The 17,253-nt window shown below is 40.6% G+C and overlaps 1 protein-coding gene across 3 annotated transcripts in view; it reads right to left on the reverse strand.

The window, feature by feature from the left end:
- Positions 1–1,369: 1,369 nt before the first annotated feature.
- Positions 1,370–17,253, reverse strand: part of NR5A2 (nuclear receptor subfamily 5 group A member 2) — a 137,212-nt gene continuing 121,328 nt past the window's right edge. For all 3 annotated transcript variants that reach the window (XM_045983058.1, XM_045983057.1, XM_045983059.1), the window contains one exon: positions 1,370–4,747. In XM_045983058.1, coding sequence (XP_045839014.1) covers positions 4,500–4,747 — 248 coding nt within the window. In that variant the 3' untranslated portion in view covers positions 1,370–4,499. The remainder of the gene's footprint in view (positions 4,748–17,253) is intronic.

A 17,253-nucleotide genomic window follows, 5' to 3' on the forward strand; every position in this document is an offset into this window, starting at 1 on the left:
AAAGAATTTTTGTTAAAGATTTTATTTGACAGAGATCACAAGTAGGCAGAGAGAGAGAGAGGGGAAGCAGGCCCCCCGCTGAGCAGAGAGGCCGATGTGGGGCTCAATCCCAGGACCCCGGGAACATGACCCGAGCCGAAGGCAGAGGCTTTAACCCACTGAGCCACCCAGGTGCCCCAGAATTTTTTGTTTTAAATAAACTTCTTCCTGGTAAGAGGTTGACAAGAGAGATGTCTTTTGTAGGCCATTCTTCTGCTGCTTAAAAATCTTAGTTCCGTAATCTATTAGAACTTAAGTGCAGCATTTTGAATCTGATTCCTTGGTATCTTCATTTGAAGGATCCACAGAAAAACCAGTGCCTTCTTGGCAAAGAGATTATGACTCCTGCTTATCCGGGAAGGCAGAGGCAGGGAGAAAGGAGATAGCTTTCACCAGACCACAATGTTTCATAAGCATATTGTTTTGTTGTTCTTGTGTTATTTCATAATAGAGGTAATTATTAATTTCCAAAATGGATTTTGTACATATTTCCTTGCTTTAAACATCTCCAGTCTCAGCGGTACTGAAAAAGGTTAATTTCTAGGACATACACGTTACTGTTTAGGGTTAAACTCCAGAAAACATAAAAAGGCTTTTAGGGTTTTACATCATTGACATTTGTATACATAGTAGTGATTTGATGCCTGATTTTATCTTTCTTTTTATTTTTTAAGGTTTTTTATTTGAGAGAGAGAATCAGAGAGGGAGAGCGCAGAAGCAGGGGAAGAGCAGGCAGAGGGAGCAGTAGCCCCCCCCCACCGAGCAGGGAGCCCGATGCAGGACTCCAGGATCCTGACCTGAGCTGAAGGCAGCCTGACCAACAGAGCCACCCAGAAGCCCCATAGTATCTTCTTCTTTTCAAGCAAATCCTTGGTGTCACACTGGTTTAGAGAGAGTGCAGAGCCAAACTGCCTGGGTTCAAATCCCTGCTCCTTCATTCACTAGTTTCTCACTCTGAGCAAGAAACTTTAAGAGGAATAGAGTAATAGTAAATGGAGCTGTTCTGAAGATCACTTGAATCCACAAAGTACTTGGTAAGTCTATTAGGGGACAGGGTAGACAAAAAGTTAAGACGCTTTAGGATATTTTTGCTAATCTGTTATAACAATAATATAAAATGCTTTTTTTTCACGTGAAGAGAGAGGACACACAGATCGTTTAACACTTCAGCTACCCAACCTTGGACAAGACCATTCTAGATAACATCCAGAGAGGGGAAAGTTATCTGCTCCGGGTGGAAACCTTTGGACTCCACTCCCAGTCAAGTATCTCAATTACTCAGAAGCTTTAGTATCTAACAGAATGAGGACAGCATAAAAACTTTTAAAAATTATCAGGCTGGGCATATCAATATTTATTGAAATACTGAAAAAAAATCCATTTTGTCGAGAGATTCCTGGCAAGAACTGACATGACAATATGTATTTCACTGATACAGTAAGAAAACGCCAACAAGTAACCGACTTCACACTCGAAACATTGCATGGATTCAGGTCCAAGGTAGCTGCGGATCTGCAGTACAAATGTTCAGACATTACAGATTGTCTGTTTACAAACAGAGACCAACTCTAATAAACCACGCTAAGCCAAAAAACGTTTCTATCTAAGTCTGCTTTTACTAATAAATCCTGTAACTGGTAAGGCAGTTGCTAAGGAAATGTCTCGTGGCAGACGGGTTAACAATGAGCACTAGAGAAATATCCCTGGCCAACCGTGGATGGACCACAGTCGGCTGGGGTACATTCTTGTTTATCAATTTCTTGTGTGGGTTTTTTCGTTTTTTTTTCCAATTTCTGTTCTTGATGTCCCCAGGAGTGTGGACCTAAATCTCCGTGTTGCCCATATTTCTTTCTAACTGCACTTAGGATGGAATTTGCTAGGTTAACAACATACCAGTAATGGACATTTCCTAGGTTTTATTTTCAGCGGAGAGTACTACTGTGTTATTTAAAATAAGAGAACATGGACTTTCAGAATCAATGTACTTAGGGTTGTTTTTGGTTTTTTTTTTTGCAATGTTAAAGACCCTCCAAATAACTATCCCACCAATCTTGTAATTGCCGCCACCCATGTTCCACACACAGGATGCAACCGTTTCAATGTTGACAACACCCATTCCTCTCCACAGGTCTTCTAGCCAAGTTGGTTTTTAACTGGGGAGAGTAAGGATACTGCCCGTCCACTTAAAGCTTTGGACACGGACTCTGATCAGCTCTTTTTCCTTGTTCTTTGAGCTGTGATTACAGGTGACTGAGACTTTGCATGAGGAGCTGTGAACACTCTGCTTAGCGAAGGTGTACCCTTCATGTGGACGAATATTAGAGGCGATTAAAAAAATAATAAAATAATCCTTTTGTACACACAGAAGTAGTAACTCATATCTTTGGTATACAACTTACAATGCTTATAGAGGAAACCAGGGAAGACTCCACCCTTGTTAAATTTACTCGAAAACAGAGGAAACTACAAGTCACATAATTTACAATAGATATTAAATAAACTACAGTGGTAATTATGAAGATTTACAGACATTTAATCAAGTGGATGATTTTAATTCATTAAGACCCTTCTCTGTCCCTGAACTATGTTTTGCTAACTTGAAGACATGCTACAGTAAACACATATATTTGGTTTCTTGAGTCTTGGCTATATCTTATACAAAGGTGAAACCAAGGAACAATAAATTAGCATCATCATTGTCTACAGTTGAAACTATGATATACAATATAAATAAACTATTCAAAAGCCTGAAACATTTATGAAAAAAATTAAGGGACTAGGAGATACTTTTCAGTTTTTACAGTTTTTACAAGTGATTGTGCCGCTGATAATCTCAAAAAAAAAAAAAATCAAAGTCTAAATGAGATTCCCATTGTTGATTTTAGTGTCTCACGACATACAATAATTAAGTACTGTTAAAAATAATTACCAATCAGAAAAATAACATTAAGGAAATTACTGTTTTAGCTATTTTGTAGTATCGGTTTTCCCTCCCTCCCCGCACAGGACCTAAAGAATGTAAACACTATCTTTTGACTTGAGAGTATTAATACTTTATTTTAAACAAATGTTGATCCACATCTGCACAGCTACCTCTCAGAATTGTGAAATAAGGCAAGACTTCCATACCTGTGGCATTATGTGTCAATAATACTGCTATCATTGTTGGGAGAATTTGTTTTGCAAGTCTTTGTCCTTCAATATTTGTTCTAGAGCAGACTTTGGTCTATGACTCAGAAAGGTCAGTATCGCTCTCTTCCTTCACCTTCTGAGGAAGATTGGGATTGCTTTAGTGTATCTTTCCAGTCCATCTGTAGGCATCACTGTTGCTGTTCTATGTTAAGGGGGTGTTCAACATCAACAAGCAGGAGACTCGAGACAATTGATAAGCTCACCTTTTTCTTTCTTTTTGCATAGCTTAACATGCTTCGGTTTTACTTGAAACTACTTAGCACTGTGACTATTTGACATCCCAGATTAAAATATGTTTCAGGTTTTATTTTCAAACGAACTACAAACTTTGATGGTTCAAAAGATGGATGTACCCTAACAAGCCTTTGGGTAAGAAATTTTCATGAAATCTGACAACGCCAAAGCCACATTTCAGTAATAGAAGCAGAAATAAGGTCTAGCTTGCTTTAGCTATGGAGCATTTGTTTTAAGTTTGTAGTCCTTTCCCTTAATATTAATTAATGCTTATATAAGGTCAGAAGAGGGATACTGCCTGTTTTTTTTTTTTTTTTAACATGAACACATGACAGAACCCAGAACATATTTAAAATGGCAAGCTAACATATTACAGACTGTTCTTATCAACTGTTTGCAGGTCGAAGACACAGACATTCAAAATTAGGCTTTTCATGATTTGGTGGAGCTACTAGTGGGTGTGGCTGAGCACAAGTCCGTAAGGACAGATTCCGTGATCACCGGACAGAAGGTGCTGGGTCCTTGAAAGGAAGAGGGAAGGGCTATTACAGGCGCAGCCGATGGATTTTTTTTTTTTTTTTTGAGTCATTTTAGTTCAGCTTTACCGTGGAGGCATTCCATAAGCTCAAATCCCCTGCTGTAGAAGCCTAATTAATAACACAGATCAGTTTCTAAATTTCTTCACAGCAGAGATCAGTTTAACTATACAAGAATTGTTCCGTCCGTTTTTATTCCAATATGGTGTTGGTATCCATCCAGGAGTTCAATCCACTCCATTACCGTGTCTTTTATATGGAATCCTTTGGGGATGTGAAGCCTTTGATTCACAGTTTGCAATACAAATACCCTGATACATCACTTATTTGCTAGTAAGTATTTGATTATTATGCCTTTTTAAACTCAATATCTTTAAACCAAGTTTTTAATTAGTGTTGCTTGGAGCAGTTCAGAGTATTTTTTTTTTCTTTCTTTCTGTCTTTTCCCTCCCACCAATCTCTTTTTGTTTTGAAAGCAGAGCTTCTAGGGGCTGGAACCTAAGCTCTTTTCGCATGCAACATTTCAATAAGGAGGTTATTGTAGGGCACATCCCCGTTCAGGTGCTTGTAGTAGAGATATTCCTCAGCCTGCATGCTGATGGCCCGGATTTCGGGTAGTCGAAGAAGTAGCTGCCCAAATTTCTCTGTTTGCTGTGGGTAGTTGCACATCGTATAGTCCAGCAGGGCGGCATTGACTTGTTCCTGGACACCTTCTACCAGCTGGAAGTTCTCAAGGTTTTTGACATCTGGATTTAAAAAAAAAAAAAAGGCACGCTATTTTAACAGCATTTTAATTCCTGTTTACTACAGCCGTGTGTTCAATTAATGGATGTATTTTCCTCCTGACATAAAGCATACTTTATAGGCTGCTGAATATTCAGTAAGAACCACTCACCCAGCTTCCCAGGAAAAGGCTCACAAAAGAGCTTCAGAAGAATGTCTTGTTGAAATTCTGCATATAGCTCAAATCAATTAGACACCAATGGATTTTGAGCAAGGTCAACTCTTTTCATATCTTACAAAACGAAAGGTTTGAGGATTCCTAAAATAGAGGGATCATAATATATTGCCGGCAAATGAGTCCCTTGAGAAAGACCTATCTTAACCCAGTATATTACACAATTCATATAATTCTGTATTAATTTTTCTGACCCAAGGTGAAATCTGTGTCCAGGGTATGATGTAGTTAATTCTAATAAAAAGTGACAGGGTTCTTGTTTCTGTTTGACATTTTCTAAATGATTCTGAAAGCCTTTGACTTGTCTAGCCTATGCTAATGAACCATCTGGTACACTCCAGTGACTGCCAACAGACTATTCGCTACTTGGAGCTCTCTAAAATATATATCTCAGTGACTAATGATCTTTATCATATGAAAGCCCTGTCCTTTAGGCAGAATACGCGCCGGGATGGCCGGTGCCCTTTAACCTGAATGTGGTTTGAAAGTCTGATACTTGACTTTCCTTTTCTTTCCCCCCCGATCCTCGGTCACTCATACAGAGAAGATGGACACAGGCAATTCACGCAACCTAACTCGTGATGATCATCCAGTTGTTTTAAGGCATCTGCCCTAGCGGTCTTTATAAATATTAAATAAGGGAGAAACACAGAATCAAAAAAAGACAGCATGACATACAAATGCATACATGCACAGACAGTGAACAAGGGAAAACGATTTTGCTGGAATTCCTCTTCTGGAGTTTATTTACGTTAACTCCAACTTTTATATAATGTGTATATAGAAGTCTCTTGAAAAAAATATATAGATATGTGTGTTTACATACATCCATGCTAAGAAAGTAAACAGATGCAGCACCCCTCCAGCCCTGTTTTATTTTCTAATTGGACAAAAATAAATAAGAATGATTCTGAAGAAAACCACATAATACTATGATTAAAAGGTTAAATGTACTAAACTCAGTTACTAGTTACCATAGTAACTCATACCCAATACTTCTGGCACTGAACTTGGCTGTTAAACTTAGCCTGTACTTATGCGCACGTCCATTTTGGTATCTCTAAATCCTCTTAAAATAAAGTTACTCACTTGCCTTTGGGGGGGTGGGAGATGGGCAGAATGAGGGAAGGGGTGTGGGAGATGCAGGCTGTCCCTTATGGCATGACTGAGTCAAGGAAATAAAGGGCACAATGTAGGAAGTGTGGTCAGTGACCCTGTACTAGCGTTGCGTGGTGAACAGATGACGGCTGCACTTGGTGTGGGCACAGCACCGCACACAGAGAAGCTGAATCACAATATCGTATCCCTGAGACCCATGAAACACTGTGTGTCAGTTCTACTTAAATAAAAAAAGTAACAACAAGCGCAAACACCACAAAACAAAACAAACAAAAAAAGGTTACCTTACATCTGCTGTTTAAATGTGTCTGGGATGATTTTCGTGTTTATATTTTGAGCTGTAACTTTGCATTCAACATGCTTCCCCCTCCTCATCCCCCAAGTCTCTGCCCCAAATTAGAAACAGTGAGGAATTAGTACTGAAATAGGTATGTAGGGCGAGCATTGGATACCACATCTATTCCACAGTGAAATGGGAGAATAAAAAAAAAATTTGATTATTTATTAGTGAGCTGTGCCAAGAGACAAATGCTACACTATTAGAATCCATGTCTTCTAGTGACATTGAAACTGGCAGGCAAGTTGTTGCTCGTTTGACATTTTACGTATGCCCCGCTTCACAGTTAATAAAGCATTTTCCATCTGATCTAGAATATTTTATTTTAAATATTATTTATTTATCTGAGAGAGAGAGTGAGCAGGAGAACAGAAGCATGGGGGGAGGGAGACAGAGAGGGAGGGAGAAGCAGACTCCCTGCTGAGCAGGGAACCAGACGCGGGGTGCAAACCCAGCACCCTGGGGTGACCTGAGCCAAAGACAGATGCTTAAACGACTGAGCCACCCAGGCACTGATCTAAAATATTTAAAAAACTATCTTAAATCATTTGAAAATACCAATACATTTAACTACATTTGGTTCAAAATTACAAAATGTCAACACATGGAAATGCCATTGATATGCTCTAGCCCGTTATGGGACAGAAGAATTTACGTTCCTGTCAGCCTTGACCCCGTGGTGCACATTCTCCTTTCAAGGGCTCGCACTCTGGTGATGTGTATGGGTCCTTCATAAAGAATCACTGCAAAGAGCTGACATCATTTAAACATAGCTCCTCTGAATACTGGCAAATTTCTCGGTGCTTTTTCTTTTTACCCTTTATCTAACCTAAAGGAGACAGAATTCACCTTTCTCATTTACATACGAGTAGGAAGTTGAAAAAGAAAACAAGCCACTTTAGGTGTTACAGTGATCTAAACACAATTATAGCAAAACAACTGAAATGGAGCATTATTTTATGCTACAATGAAAGATATTCTCACAAGCAGGGAAAGCTAACAAGAGTCACGAGATTAATAGGGAGGATGGAGGAATTTGCACAGTTTAAAAATGTAAGATAAATGAATAATAGTCTTTTTAGAAAGTTGTTGTTCAAACTTCTTTTTTTGATAAATGTATTTTTTGAGACCTAGGTTCTACCTTCTGTGATAAATTATGCCACTCTGGTAAGAAAAAAAAAATCTATTAAACACAAAATGAAGGACAGAGCATTAGTTCTGGTTTATGTGTTTACTAATATCACAGAATGATCATTTAAAGTCTCCAGATTAGCATGTGCTGGCTAATTTCTATAAATACTGACCAAAACTGGTACCTTTCTTCCAAAAGTTTAAAAATATATGCCATTTTCCGTCTGAAGGAAAAAACACAGCTTTCCCGTACTTTGGCCGTATCTCTAATTTTTCTCTAAAGTCCATCAGAGTTGGGAGGCGTGGCCCAGTGGGTTAAGCCTCTGCCTTCAGCTCAGGTCATGATCTCGGGGTCCTCAGATCGAGCCCCGCATCAGGCTCTCTGCTCAGCGGGGAGCCTGCTTCCCCCCGGCCTGCCTCTCGGCCTACTTGTGATGTCTCTCTGTGCTAAATAAATAAAATCCTAAAAATAAATAAATAAATATATAAAGTCCATCAGAGTTGAATTCACGTGACTGAATTTTCCCGTTGAGCCAATTCTAAGAATTTCTCACAAAATCTAACAAAACTTATGCTGCTTATAGCCCCAAAGGTACTTACTGATTGTATGTTTTGTTTGTGTCTACAGAGACAATCTGTAATTTGATGTCAATGATCCTGATATTTAAGCTATATAAGGTGGAAAAAAGAAAAAAGAAAGAACAAGATTTTTATGGGATTACTCTCATTTATTGACCACGTATTTCCTGGATCACTGCTCTGCGGGTTGACTTTACTTTCTGCTATCAATTCCTCTAGCGGCATTGTACTGCTTTAGTAACCGTCTGTTTCCCTAGTAGACTGTAAGCATCTTGGTGTGAGGACTCTGTATTAGTCAAAGCAACCCCAGAGAATCTTCCAATTAATGTTTGCTTTATATTACTGATGTATTTGTCCAAGACTGATATCACTGTGACATTACCTATTAACATTCATCTGTTAACTATCTTACAAGCCAATTTCTTTTCTTTTTCTAATTCAAACTGGCTTTCAAAAATTGATTTATACAACAGATTTCTTCCTCAAGTTAAGTATTTAAAATGTGACAATGTTTTCTGGCTAAAGAATCCTGTGTGAATCCTGTGGTCTGAATAATCAAGCCTTAATTTACATGTTTTGCCAATGAGGATTTCCACTGGACAGTTTTACTTTAAGGGAAATGCATCACGTCCTCATTTGGATTTGGAGTAAGATCCCTGAGCTCCTACATTTCTTGCATCTCTAGCCTGAGAGGCGGACCATAGTTTCTCTATGGTTGAGATGGTTCACAAAGACCTAAAAGCAACAGGGAAGATGAAGTGCCAAAATACTGATAACACCACCTCTCGGAAGACTCATACTTTTCTTTTATGTAGTTCATTTGTACTTACCTCTTAGGAAGAGTCCAGAAACTTAAGTGTGCTCCCACAATACTTGTGGAATTCTTTTTTTTCCTTTTTTTTTTTAAGATTTTATTATTTATTTATTGAGAGAGTTGGGGGAGAGGCAGAAGAAGAGGGAGGGAGAGAATCCCATACAGATTCTGATCTGAGCACAGATCCCAACGCGGGGCGTGATCTCACAACCCTAACATCATGACCTGAACGAAAATCAACTGCTGGATGCTTAACCGACTGAGTCACCCAGGCGCCCCACGGAATTGATGACCTTTTGTGAAAATTCACACACGAAATACATATGAAATCTATTGCACATGAAGTAATGAATGGGAGCCGGCATCCATGGTAGTCTAAATTAAACCACAGAGCCCTGTTAACACCAAAACCTCTGAGTGAACGGATACTAAATTACATGAGAAAACAAAATCTGGAAAAATTATTACCTATTCTGGAGTCCTCAGAAATAATATGTTTTCGAGATGTGTTCAGTTGCCATCTAAATACCACTGTACCATATTCAGATTCTAGAAAAACACTCAGCTGGAAGAGGAGAAACTGACAGGAGACCAGAATTCCCACCAGTTCTTCTGTGGTGTCTTATGCTGGATCTCAAAGTCTCCTGCATTTGGCCCTCCATGTTCCCCTTTGAAATTTACATAAGCTTCATTTTAATACAATTTAAAAATACAAGTTAATGAACTCTACCACTGCAGATTCGGAGTTGGAAATTGCATGTAAACAGACAGAGGCATCCCCAACCCTTTCTCTATAGCCTTTAAATTTTGATGACTGGCAAAAGCACTTTGTGTTTCTCCTCTAAGTATCCATCTCTTATCATCTATTCTACTTTATTCACTCAGGGACTAATTACCAACTTTTTATATGAAGCAGCATTACGATAAGCTCACAGTGGCATGCTCAGATTTTTTCCATCCTTATTGGAAAGTAAACCCTTAGGTCTTCTTGAATATATTACAGTACTGGCTTCTCAGTCATACACAACACTCAGACTCTCTCTGAAGATGAAGATACTGATTTCTGCCTCTCTGGTACCTGCCACATGGCACAGTCTGTAAATCTTCCTGTTCAGCACTTTTTTCAGTGATGGGTCCTTGGCTGAGCAAGGGGGCTAGGAGTTGGGGGGCTAGGGGCTCAAATGGAGTGTGCTGTCTTTGCCAACAAGATAATTACCTTTGCTAATTTTCCACATGTGGGAAAACAATTGCATCTTGCCCTTTAAAGGAGATGAAAGTGGGAAAAAGAAGTACTATTTCACACCTAGAGAACACTTTCTTTTCCTTGAGGCTTTTGAAGGATGGCGATCTGTAAATTGGTACAAAATCTGTCCTCAGAAGACCCTTTCCTTTAATATGCCAGAAAAGGAGAAAGGGAAGAATTTTCCGTAAGGAATTAATTTTTAAAATTATTTTTTAAAGGGTGATATTTAAATAATTTATATACATAATTTTGCAAGAACTTTGAGAGCAACTTGCTACTTCTTTTCATATGAACAAAGTTCACCTAATAAAATGTGAGGGCTGTTTAGGGCTTGGAAATGGGAGGACAAGATATTTTTAGTGCTAATGTTGAAGACTAAATTCTATCCCGTTTTCAGCAAAACTTCAAACTCAAGATTTTACATTCATCGCTGTCCCCTACAAAAATGTGTTTGTGTGTATAGGTTTATGAACCCATGAACTATTTTTAGCAACTAGAATACACAATTCAGTGTCTCCATATGCAAATTACTAACAAGAAAATGAAACTCTTTGGCAGGAGCTGTGTATAAAAACGTGGACTTGGGGTGCCTGGGTGGCTCAATGGGTTAAAGCCTCTGCCTTTCGCTCAGGTCATGATCCCAGGGTCCTGGGATCAAGCCCCGCATCGGGCTCTCTGCTTGGCAGGGAGCCTGCTTCCTCCTCTCTCTCTCTCTGCCTGCCTCTCTGCCTACTTGTGATCTCTGTCTGTCAAATAAATAAATAAAATCTTTAAAAAAAAAAGTGGACAAACAGCATATGCATTATTTATGTACATAGAAATAACAAGCCTTTACAACTATTGAAGCTTTGTAACTTACAAGGCACTATAACATGCATTATTTATTATTTACACCTTTATGTATATGTGTATATGAACTCAATCATCCATCTATCCATCCATCCATCCATCCACTCATTCATTTAGTCTGATAGCCCTGTGCAGGTGTTAAAGATACAGGAATAAAACACACAGCCTCTGTGTGAAGTAGTTTATTTAATGTTATAGAGGTAAGCAGGGATGTCTTGGGCACATGCAGGATCAGCAGCTTAACTTTCACGCAGAAGGAGAGCAGGGGGCAAGAGGAGGATGGGCCATCGAGTTTAAGAGTGAAGGACATCACTGGTCAGAAAGAGTCTGGATTTCAGTCTGAAAGCAATACAGGTGCACTGTAAGGTTTTAAGAAGGAAATGGTCAGCTCTCTGAGTTAGAAAGAGCACCGGGAGTGGAGCTCCAGTACTGGAAGTGAGGAGAAGGGATTGGTGTATGAAGGAGGGGAAGAAGGGAGCAGTCTCATGGGAGGACAGTCAGGAGGCTGTCGCAGGAATAGAGGTGAGAGGTACCGTGGACCATGGGGGTGGGATGAACTTGAAAGGCATCAAGATGGTTGGCTCAACAGGGCTTCTTGGCCCTGTGTTTATCGAGAGTAGGAGGAGAGAGTGAAGATCCTGGATGTCTTTTGGGTGTATGTCAAGGGAGGAAGGTGGTGGCTATCCTTTCAGCAAGAGGCGGAAGAGGGTATTTGAGAGGGCAAGATTAGTAAGTCTAGGTATAGCCATGTTGAATTTAAGGAGCTTGTGGAACACTCAGTAGATCTAGAGGAAATGGGAGGAAATGAAGGCCCAGACCTCCGCAGAGAGGCATGGATGGTGGTCAGAACTGGGATTCACCAATGGACTGTTGTTGGATGAAACCCCCAGGCTCAGTGAGAATGTTTAGACAGAAACAGGGCCTAGTGGTGGGTTTCTGGAAAAGGCTAGCTTTTAAGGGATGCTTTCTTGAGAAGGTATTATATGTTATTTTGAAATTAACACTCAGAGATTAAATAGCTTTTCTAAGATCTCAAAGTAAGCCAGACCCAGGGAGGCAGAAGCTAACATTTCCAAGCACTAGTCTATGTGCAAAGGATTTTTTTTACACGTTTTCTCTTTTAATACTGTTAAAAATCTTATTGGGAAGATATTATTATCTTCATTCTCCAGATAAAGAAACAGATTTCCAGGGGTCATGGAACTCTACCTTTTCAGCTACTAAGATGCGGACCCTGGATTTTAACAGGCTCTCTGGCTCTGGAGTTCTTGAATCCCGCCCCCAAGTCATCCCCGAGCAGAGCTGGGAACTGGACCTTGAAGGGCTCCTGACTTTCAGGTCCTGGAGCTTGTTTTCCCCCTAGTGCCACAGTCTGCAAGTTTCTGCCACCTGCTGGGGTTGGAGAATGGGGTGTCCTCCTTAAGACAGTTCCTTTTCTAAGGGGTCTCAAAACACATGAGTTTTCAGAGCATTTGAATGAAATAGTATACTATTGATATTTATACTGATATGACTCGTACTTTAATTCATCGTTGATGATTCTGAAGAACTTGAACATTTTAAATGCCACAGATCATTATTATAAATAGCAGTCCCAATTGAGACTGAGTACAACTTAGTGTCATAGGGTCTTTTCTGAGCAATCCCCAACCATCCCTTTCCACTGCAGCTGTAAGGTGGCAGGACTAAGGAGAAAACAGTTTCTCTCTGCGTCATATATGGAGTTTAGGAAAAAGGGTTCCACTGACTTAAGAAGTTTGAAAGGCGCTTGACTTTGTGGTTATAATAACATCATTCAAAGGGAATTTGGTCTGATTTAATTTCATCGACCAGTCCTGTCAAGCAGATCTTTCCTTCCCTCTGTGCCTATGGTTCTATCTGTAAAATATGGGAACTAACTCTCTTAGTCTCTTAGGGTCATGGAAAAGTAAAATATGGATTAAATATGAATAAACTTTTAAAAAGATGTTGCAGTTTTCCAAAATTAAAGCACAGTGAATACTTGAAAGTTTATCCCATCCATGATCACAAAGAATATTCCAGAAAACGGGACCAATTCTGAAGTTTCAGTTGAAGACTTTTCATGCTATTGTGTTAATTTTGAAGCCCAGTTCCCCCAACTATACAGAGCAGTCTGCAAAAACGCTACTTCGAAGCCAGTGGCTAGCACAGTCGCCGGAGACGCACAGCTCAGAAACATCATCTCATAAAGAATGTCACCTGGAGCAGTGCCTGGCTTTTGTCAATTTCTTGTTCATAATGTTATCCCCAAGAGGCAATGGACATTTAATTCCTCACTAATTAAATATCTTTATTTTCAGTCTCAATTCTAACGGTGAGATCATGAGCACCTCACTATTTGGGGCCTCAAGTTTTCCTTACCTGGGAACTTCAAGGTTGGACTTGGTCTCTATCGTCACCCATAGCCCTAACGGTCCATGACTGGATGCTTGTGAACTGAAGTATGGAAAGGAAGATACTGGGTTGTCAGTTGTTAAGCTTCTGCCTTCCACTAGGGTCATGGTCCCAGGGTCCTGGGATCGAGCCCCGCGTCAGGCTCTCTGCTGGGTAGGAAGCCTGCTTCTCCCTCACCCACTCCCCCTACTTGTGTTCCCTCTCTCACTGTTAAATAAATAAACAAAATCTTAAAAACAAACCAAAAAAAAGGGGAACATACTGGGTTGTCAACAAAGAGGTACAAGCAGAATTCTGCAATCTTTCCATCGGACTACTACCGGCTTTTTTTGCTTAACTGTCTGGAAAGTACTTCAATTCTCTAAGATGATTTTTGGCCTGAATTACAAATCATTTCAAACTTTATTTAGTACACAGCCATGATCTGACACACTGTACCCCAGGAAAAGTGGCACCAAATTCATTTACGTTGAAGTAGTTCCCTCCTTGACAAGGGAAAATGGAGCCCTGGCGTGCACACACAGAGCCTGTAGAAGTTTCAAAGATAGCTCCTGTGTGCCAAGGATGGGAAACTTCTCTGTTGAGTACACAAAATACAGAACTGAATACAAATGGCATCACTTAAATACTTCGAATGAAACAAACAGTATTCCAGGAGTTCACATATAGTGTCTTCTCGGAAGAAAATGGAAATCCTTTATCATAGTCTAACCTCCCACTCCTCTCCAGACACACTGATCTCCTTGCTGTTCTTCAACATGCAAGCTTCCTTCTGCCTTCGGACCTTTGCACATGCTGCCCTCATTCTGCATGGTTCTTCCCCCTGTTGTATAGATTCACTCCCTCACGTCCATCAGCCCTAGCTCAAGTAACATCTACTCAAAGAAGCCTTTGCTGACTACCCTTTCTACAGGCTCGGCCTCATTATCAAATCACTCTCTGCGCCCTCACTCTGCCTTGTTTTTCTTTAAAATACATGTCATGTATCAAAGAGATATCTGTATACCCATATCTGTTCCTAGCAGCGCTGTTCACAGTAAGCCAAAAGGTAGAAGCAACCTAAGGGGCCGCTGACCACTGAACAGATAAATGAAATGTGGCCTATACATCCAATGGAGTATTTTTTTGATAAAATTTTATTTATTTATTTGACACAGAGAGAGAGATCACAAGTAGGCACAGAGGCAGGCAGAGAGAGAGGGGGGAAAGCAGGCTCCCTGCTGAGCAGAGAGCCCGATGCAGGGCTTGATCCCAGGACCCTGAGGTCATGACCTCAGCAGAAGGCAGAGGCTTAACCACTGAGCCACCCAGGCACTCCCATCCACTGGGATATTAAACAGCCTTAAAAAGGAGGGAATTCTGACATATGCTACAAGGACACCGTGCTAAATGCAATAAGCCAGTCATCGAAAGAAAAACTCTGTATGAGGCACCCAGAGTAGGATATTCGTAGACAGAAAGTAGGATGGTGATTATCAGGGCCTGAAAGAAATGGGGGCTTCTGTTTAGTAAGTACAGAGTTTGAGTTTTGCAAGATGAAAAGAGTTCTGGAGATTGGCGGGACAAGAAGGTAAATGCTTTCAACGTTCCTGAACTGTACACTTACAAGGAACATCAAACAGAACAACATCCCTTCAGGCTACTTCCGTGGTCCTTCCGTGAACGAACGCCTGATGCCTCAGAGTGACCACTGTCCCATTTTGTGTTCACCCTTCCCTACATCCCTCAACTACACATTCTTACTGTTGCTTGTTGGACTGACTATACATTATACGTGTATTTGTCTAATTTTTGAAATCGCCTGCTACCCTCATCAGAGTGAAAGCTGTGAAGGAAGAGACTTGGTCTAATCTGCAGCTGTATCTTCGCATCTAAGAGGGCAATGCTCGGCTTAGAGAAGATCCTTACTACAGCTGACCCCCTTATTATCCACGGCGTGGCCTTCCAGGGTTTCAGCCACAGGCAGTCAACTGTAGTCTGGAAGCCGATGACCTTCCCCCTGATGTGTCCTCAGAACGTCAGCAGAGCCTAACGCTACACCACAGCGTCCACACCATTCCCCCCATTTCACCTCATCACGTAGGCATTTTATCTCCTCACGTCATCACGAGAGGAAGGCTAAGGTGTTTTGAGAGAGAGGAAAACCACATTCATATAACTTTTATTAAAGTACATTGCTAGAATTGTTCCATTTTACTATTAGTTATTGTCGATTATCTCTTACTGTGCTTAATTTAGAAATGAAACATTATCACAGGTATGCATTTATAGAAAAAATGTAATATATATAATAATATATATAATATGATATATAAATTATATATATATATATATATATGGGCTCAGTATGATCCACAGTTTTAAGCATCCATGACTAGGGGTTTTGGAACATTTCCCCCACAGATCGGGGGTCCGGAGACCACTATAAATATGTGAAGAATGAACAAATAAATTTCTTGATTAAACACTGCTTTGCCCCAAACCAAAACCTTTTTTTTTCTTTTTTTTTTTTTTTTTTTGCCTCTGACTATACTACTATTCTTCCCGTATCAAATTCACGGCAGACTTTATTTTTGTTTCACGCAGAATTATTTCTTAACAGTAAGCAAGAAGCACGAAGTCCATTATGTATTGCATTTTCTTGGGAAAGATTCAAAAGGGAATTTTGGCTGGGTGCTCTGAATGTAGTGCCAAGCCTGCCTGTTTTTCTTGAATCATGTGGACTTTTCTATGTGTAGAACATTTTACTTGGCCATGTTTTACACACTGACCAGCTCACTCAATGACCCATTTTTTTTTTTAAGATTGTATTTATTTGTTTGAGAGAGAGACAGTGAGAGACAGCATGAGCAAGGAGGTCAGAGAGAGAAGCAGACTCCCCATGGAGTCTCCCCATGGAGCTGGGAGCCTGATGCAGGGCTTGATTCCAGGACTTCGGGATCATGACCTGAGCTGAAGGCAGTCGCTTGACCAACTGAGCTCTCCAGGTGCCCTCAATGACCCATACTGAAGGCTTGAGGTTCTGTAGCTACGGCTGGTTAATGGACATCTCTTCCCCAGTGGCCTGTGGGTATCTCAAACTCACACTGTCTAAAACTGAGCTCACTCTCTGTTTTGTTTTTCCTGAGTCTATTCCTTCTCTTGTTTTCCCTAGACCAATTATTGGATTGATATCTCTTAGGACTCCAAACAGACGTCACTGCCACCAGGAAGCCTCCCCCGAGCCATCTCTCTACAGATCCTCTAGCACGGTCCATTTGCCCATCACATAGATGATTGGGTACTGCGTGGTTATCTGTCTGTCAATTGAGAACAGGGATAGACCTACCTTGTTAATGGTTACCCTTCCCTCCCCAGGCCTAGCACAGTGCCTGGACAAAGCAGGAGACTATGTCACACTAGTTGAGTGAAAGAATGTATTTTCACACTAATTCATACATCAATCTTCCTCTTGCTTGTGCCTGAAAGATCTTCCAAATTATTTCCAGTCCTATCTTCCCTGTCAAGCTTTTCTTTCTTTCTTTCTTTTTGTTTTTAAGATTTTATTTATTTATCTGACAGAGAAAGAGATCACAAGTAGGCAGAGAGGCAGGCAGAGAAGGGGAAGCAGGCTCCCTGCTGAGCGGAGTCCAATGTGGGGCTCGATCCCAGGACCCCGAGATCATGACCCAAGCTGAAGGAAGAGACTTAACCCACTGAGCCACCCAGGTGCAGCTACGCCACGCCCCTCCCCGCCCTCCCCTCCCCCCATCAAACTTTTCTTGATCTTCCAGTCACTGGTCTGTCTCCTGCCTCCCCTACTAGATT

Source organism: Meles meles, chromosome 17 (genome assembly GCF_922984935.1).
Source record: "Meles meles chromosome 17, mMelMel3.1 paternal haplotype, whole genome shotgun sequence".
In the NCBI taxonomy this organism is placed as follows: domain Eukaryota; kingdom Metazoa; phylum Chordata; class Mammalia; order Carnivora; family Mustelidae; genus Meles; species Meles meles.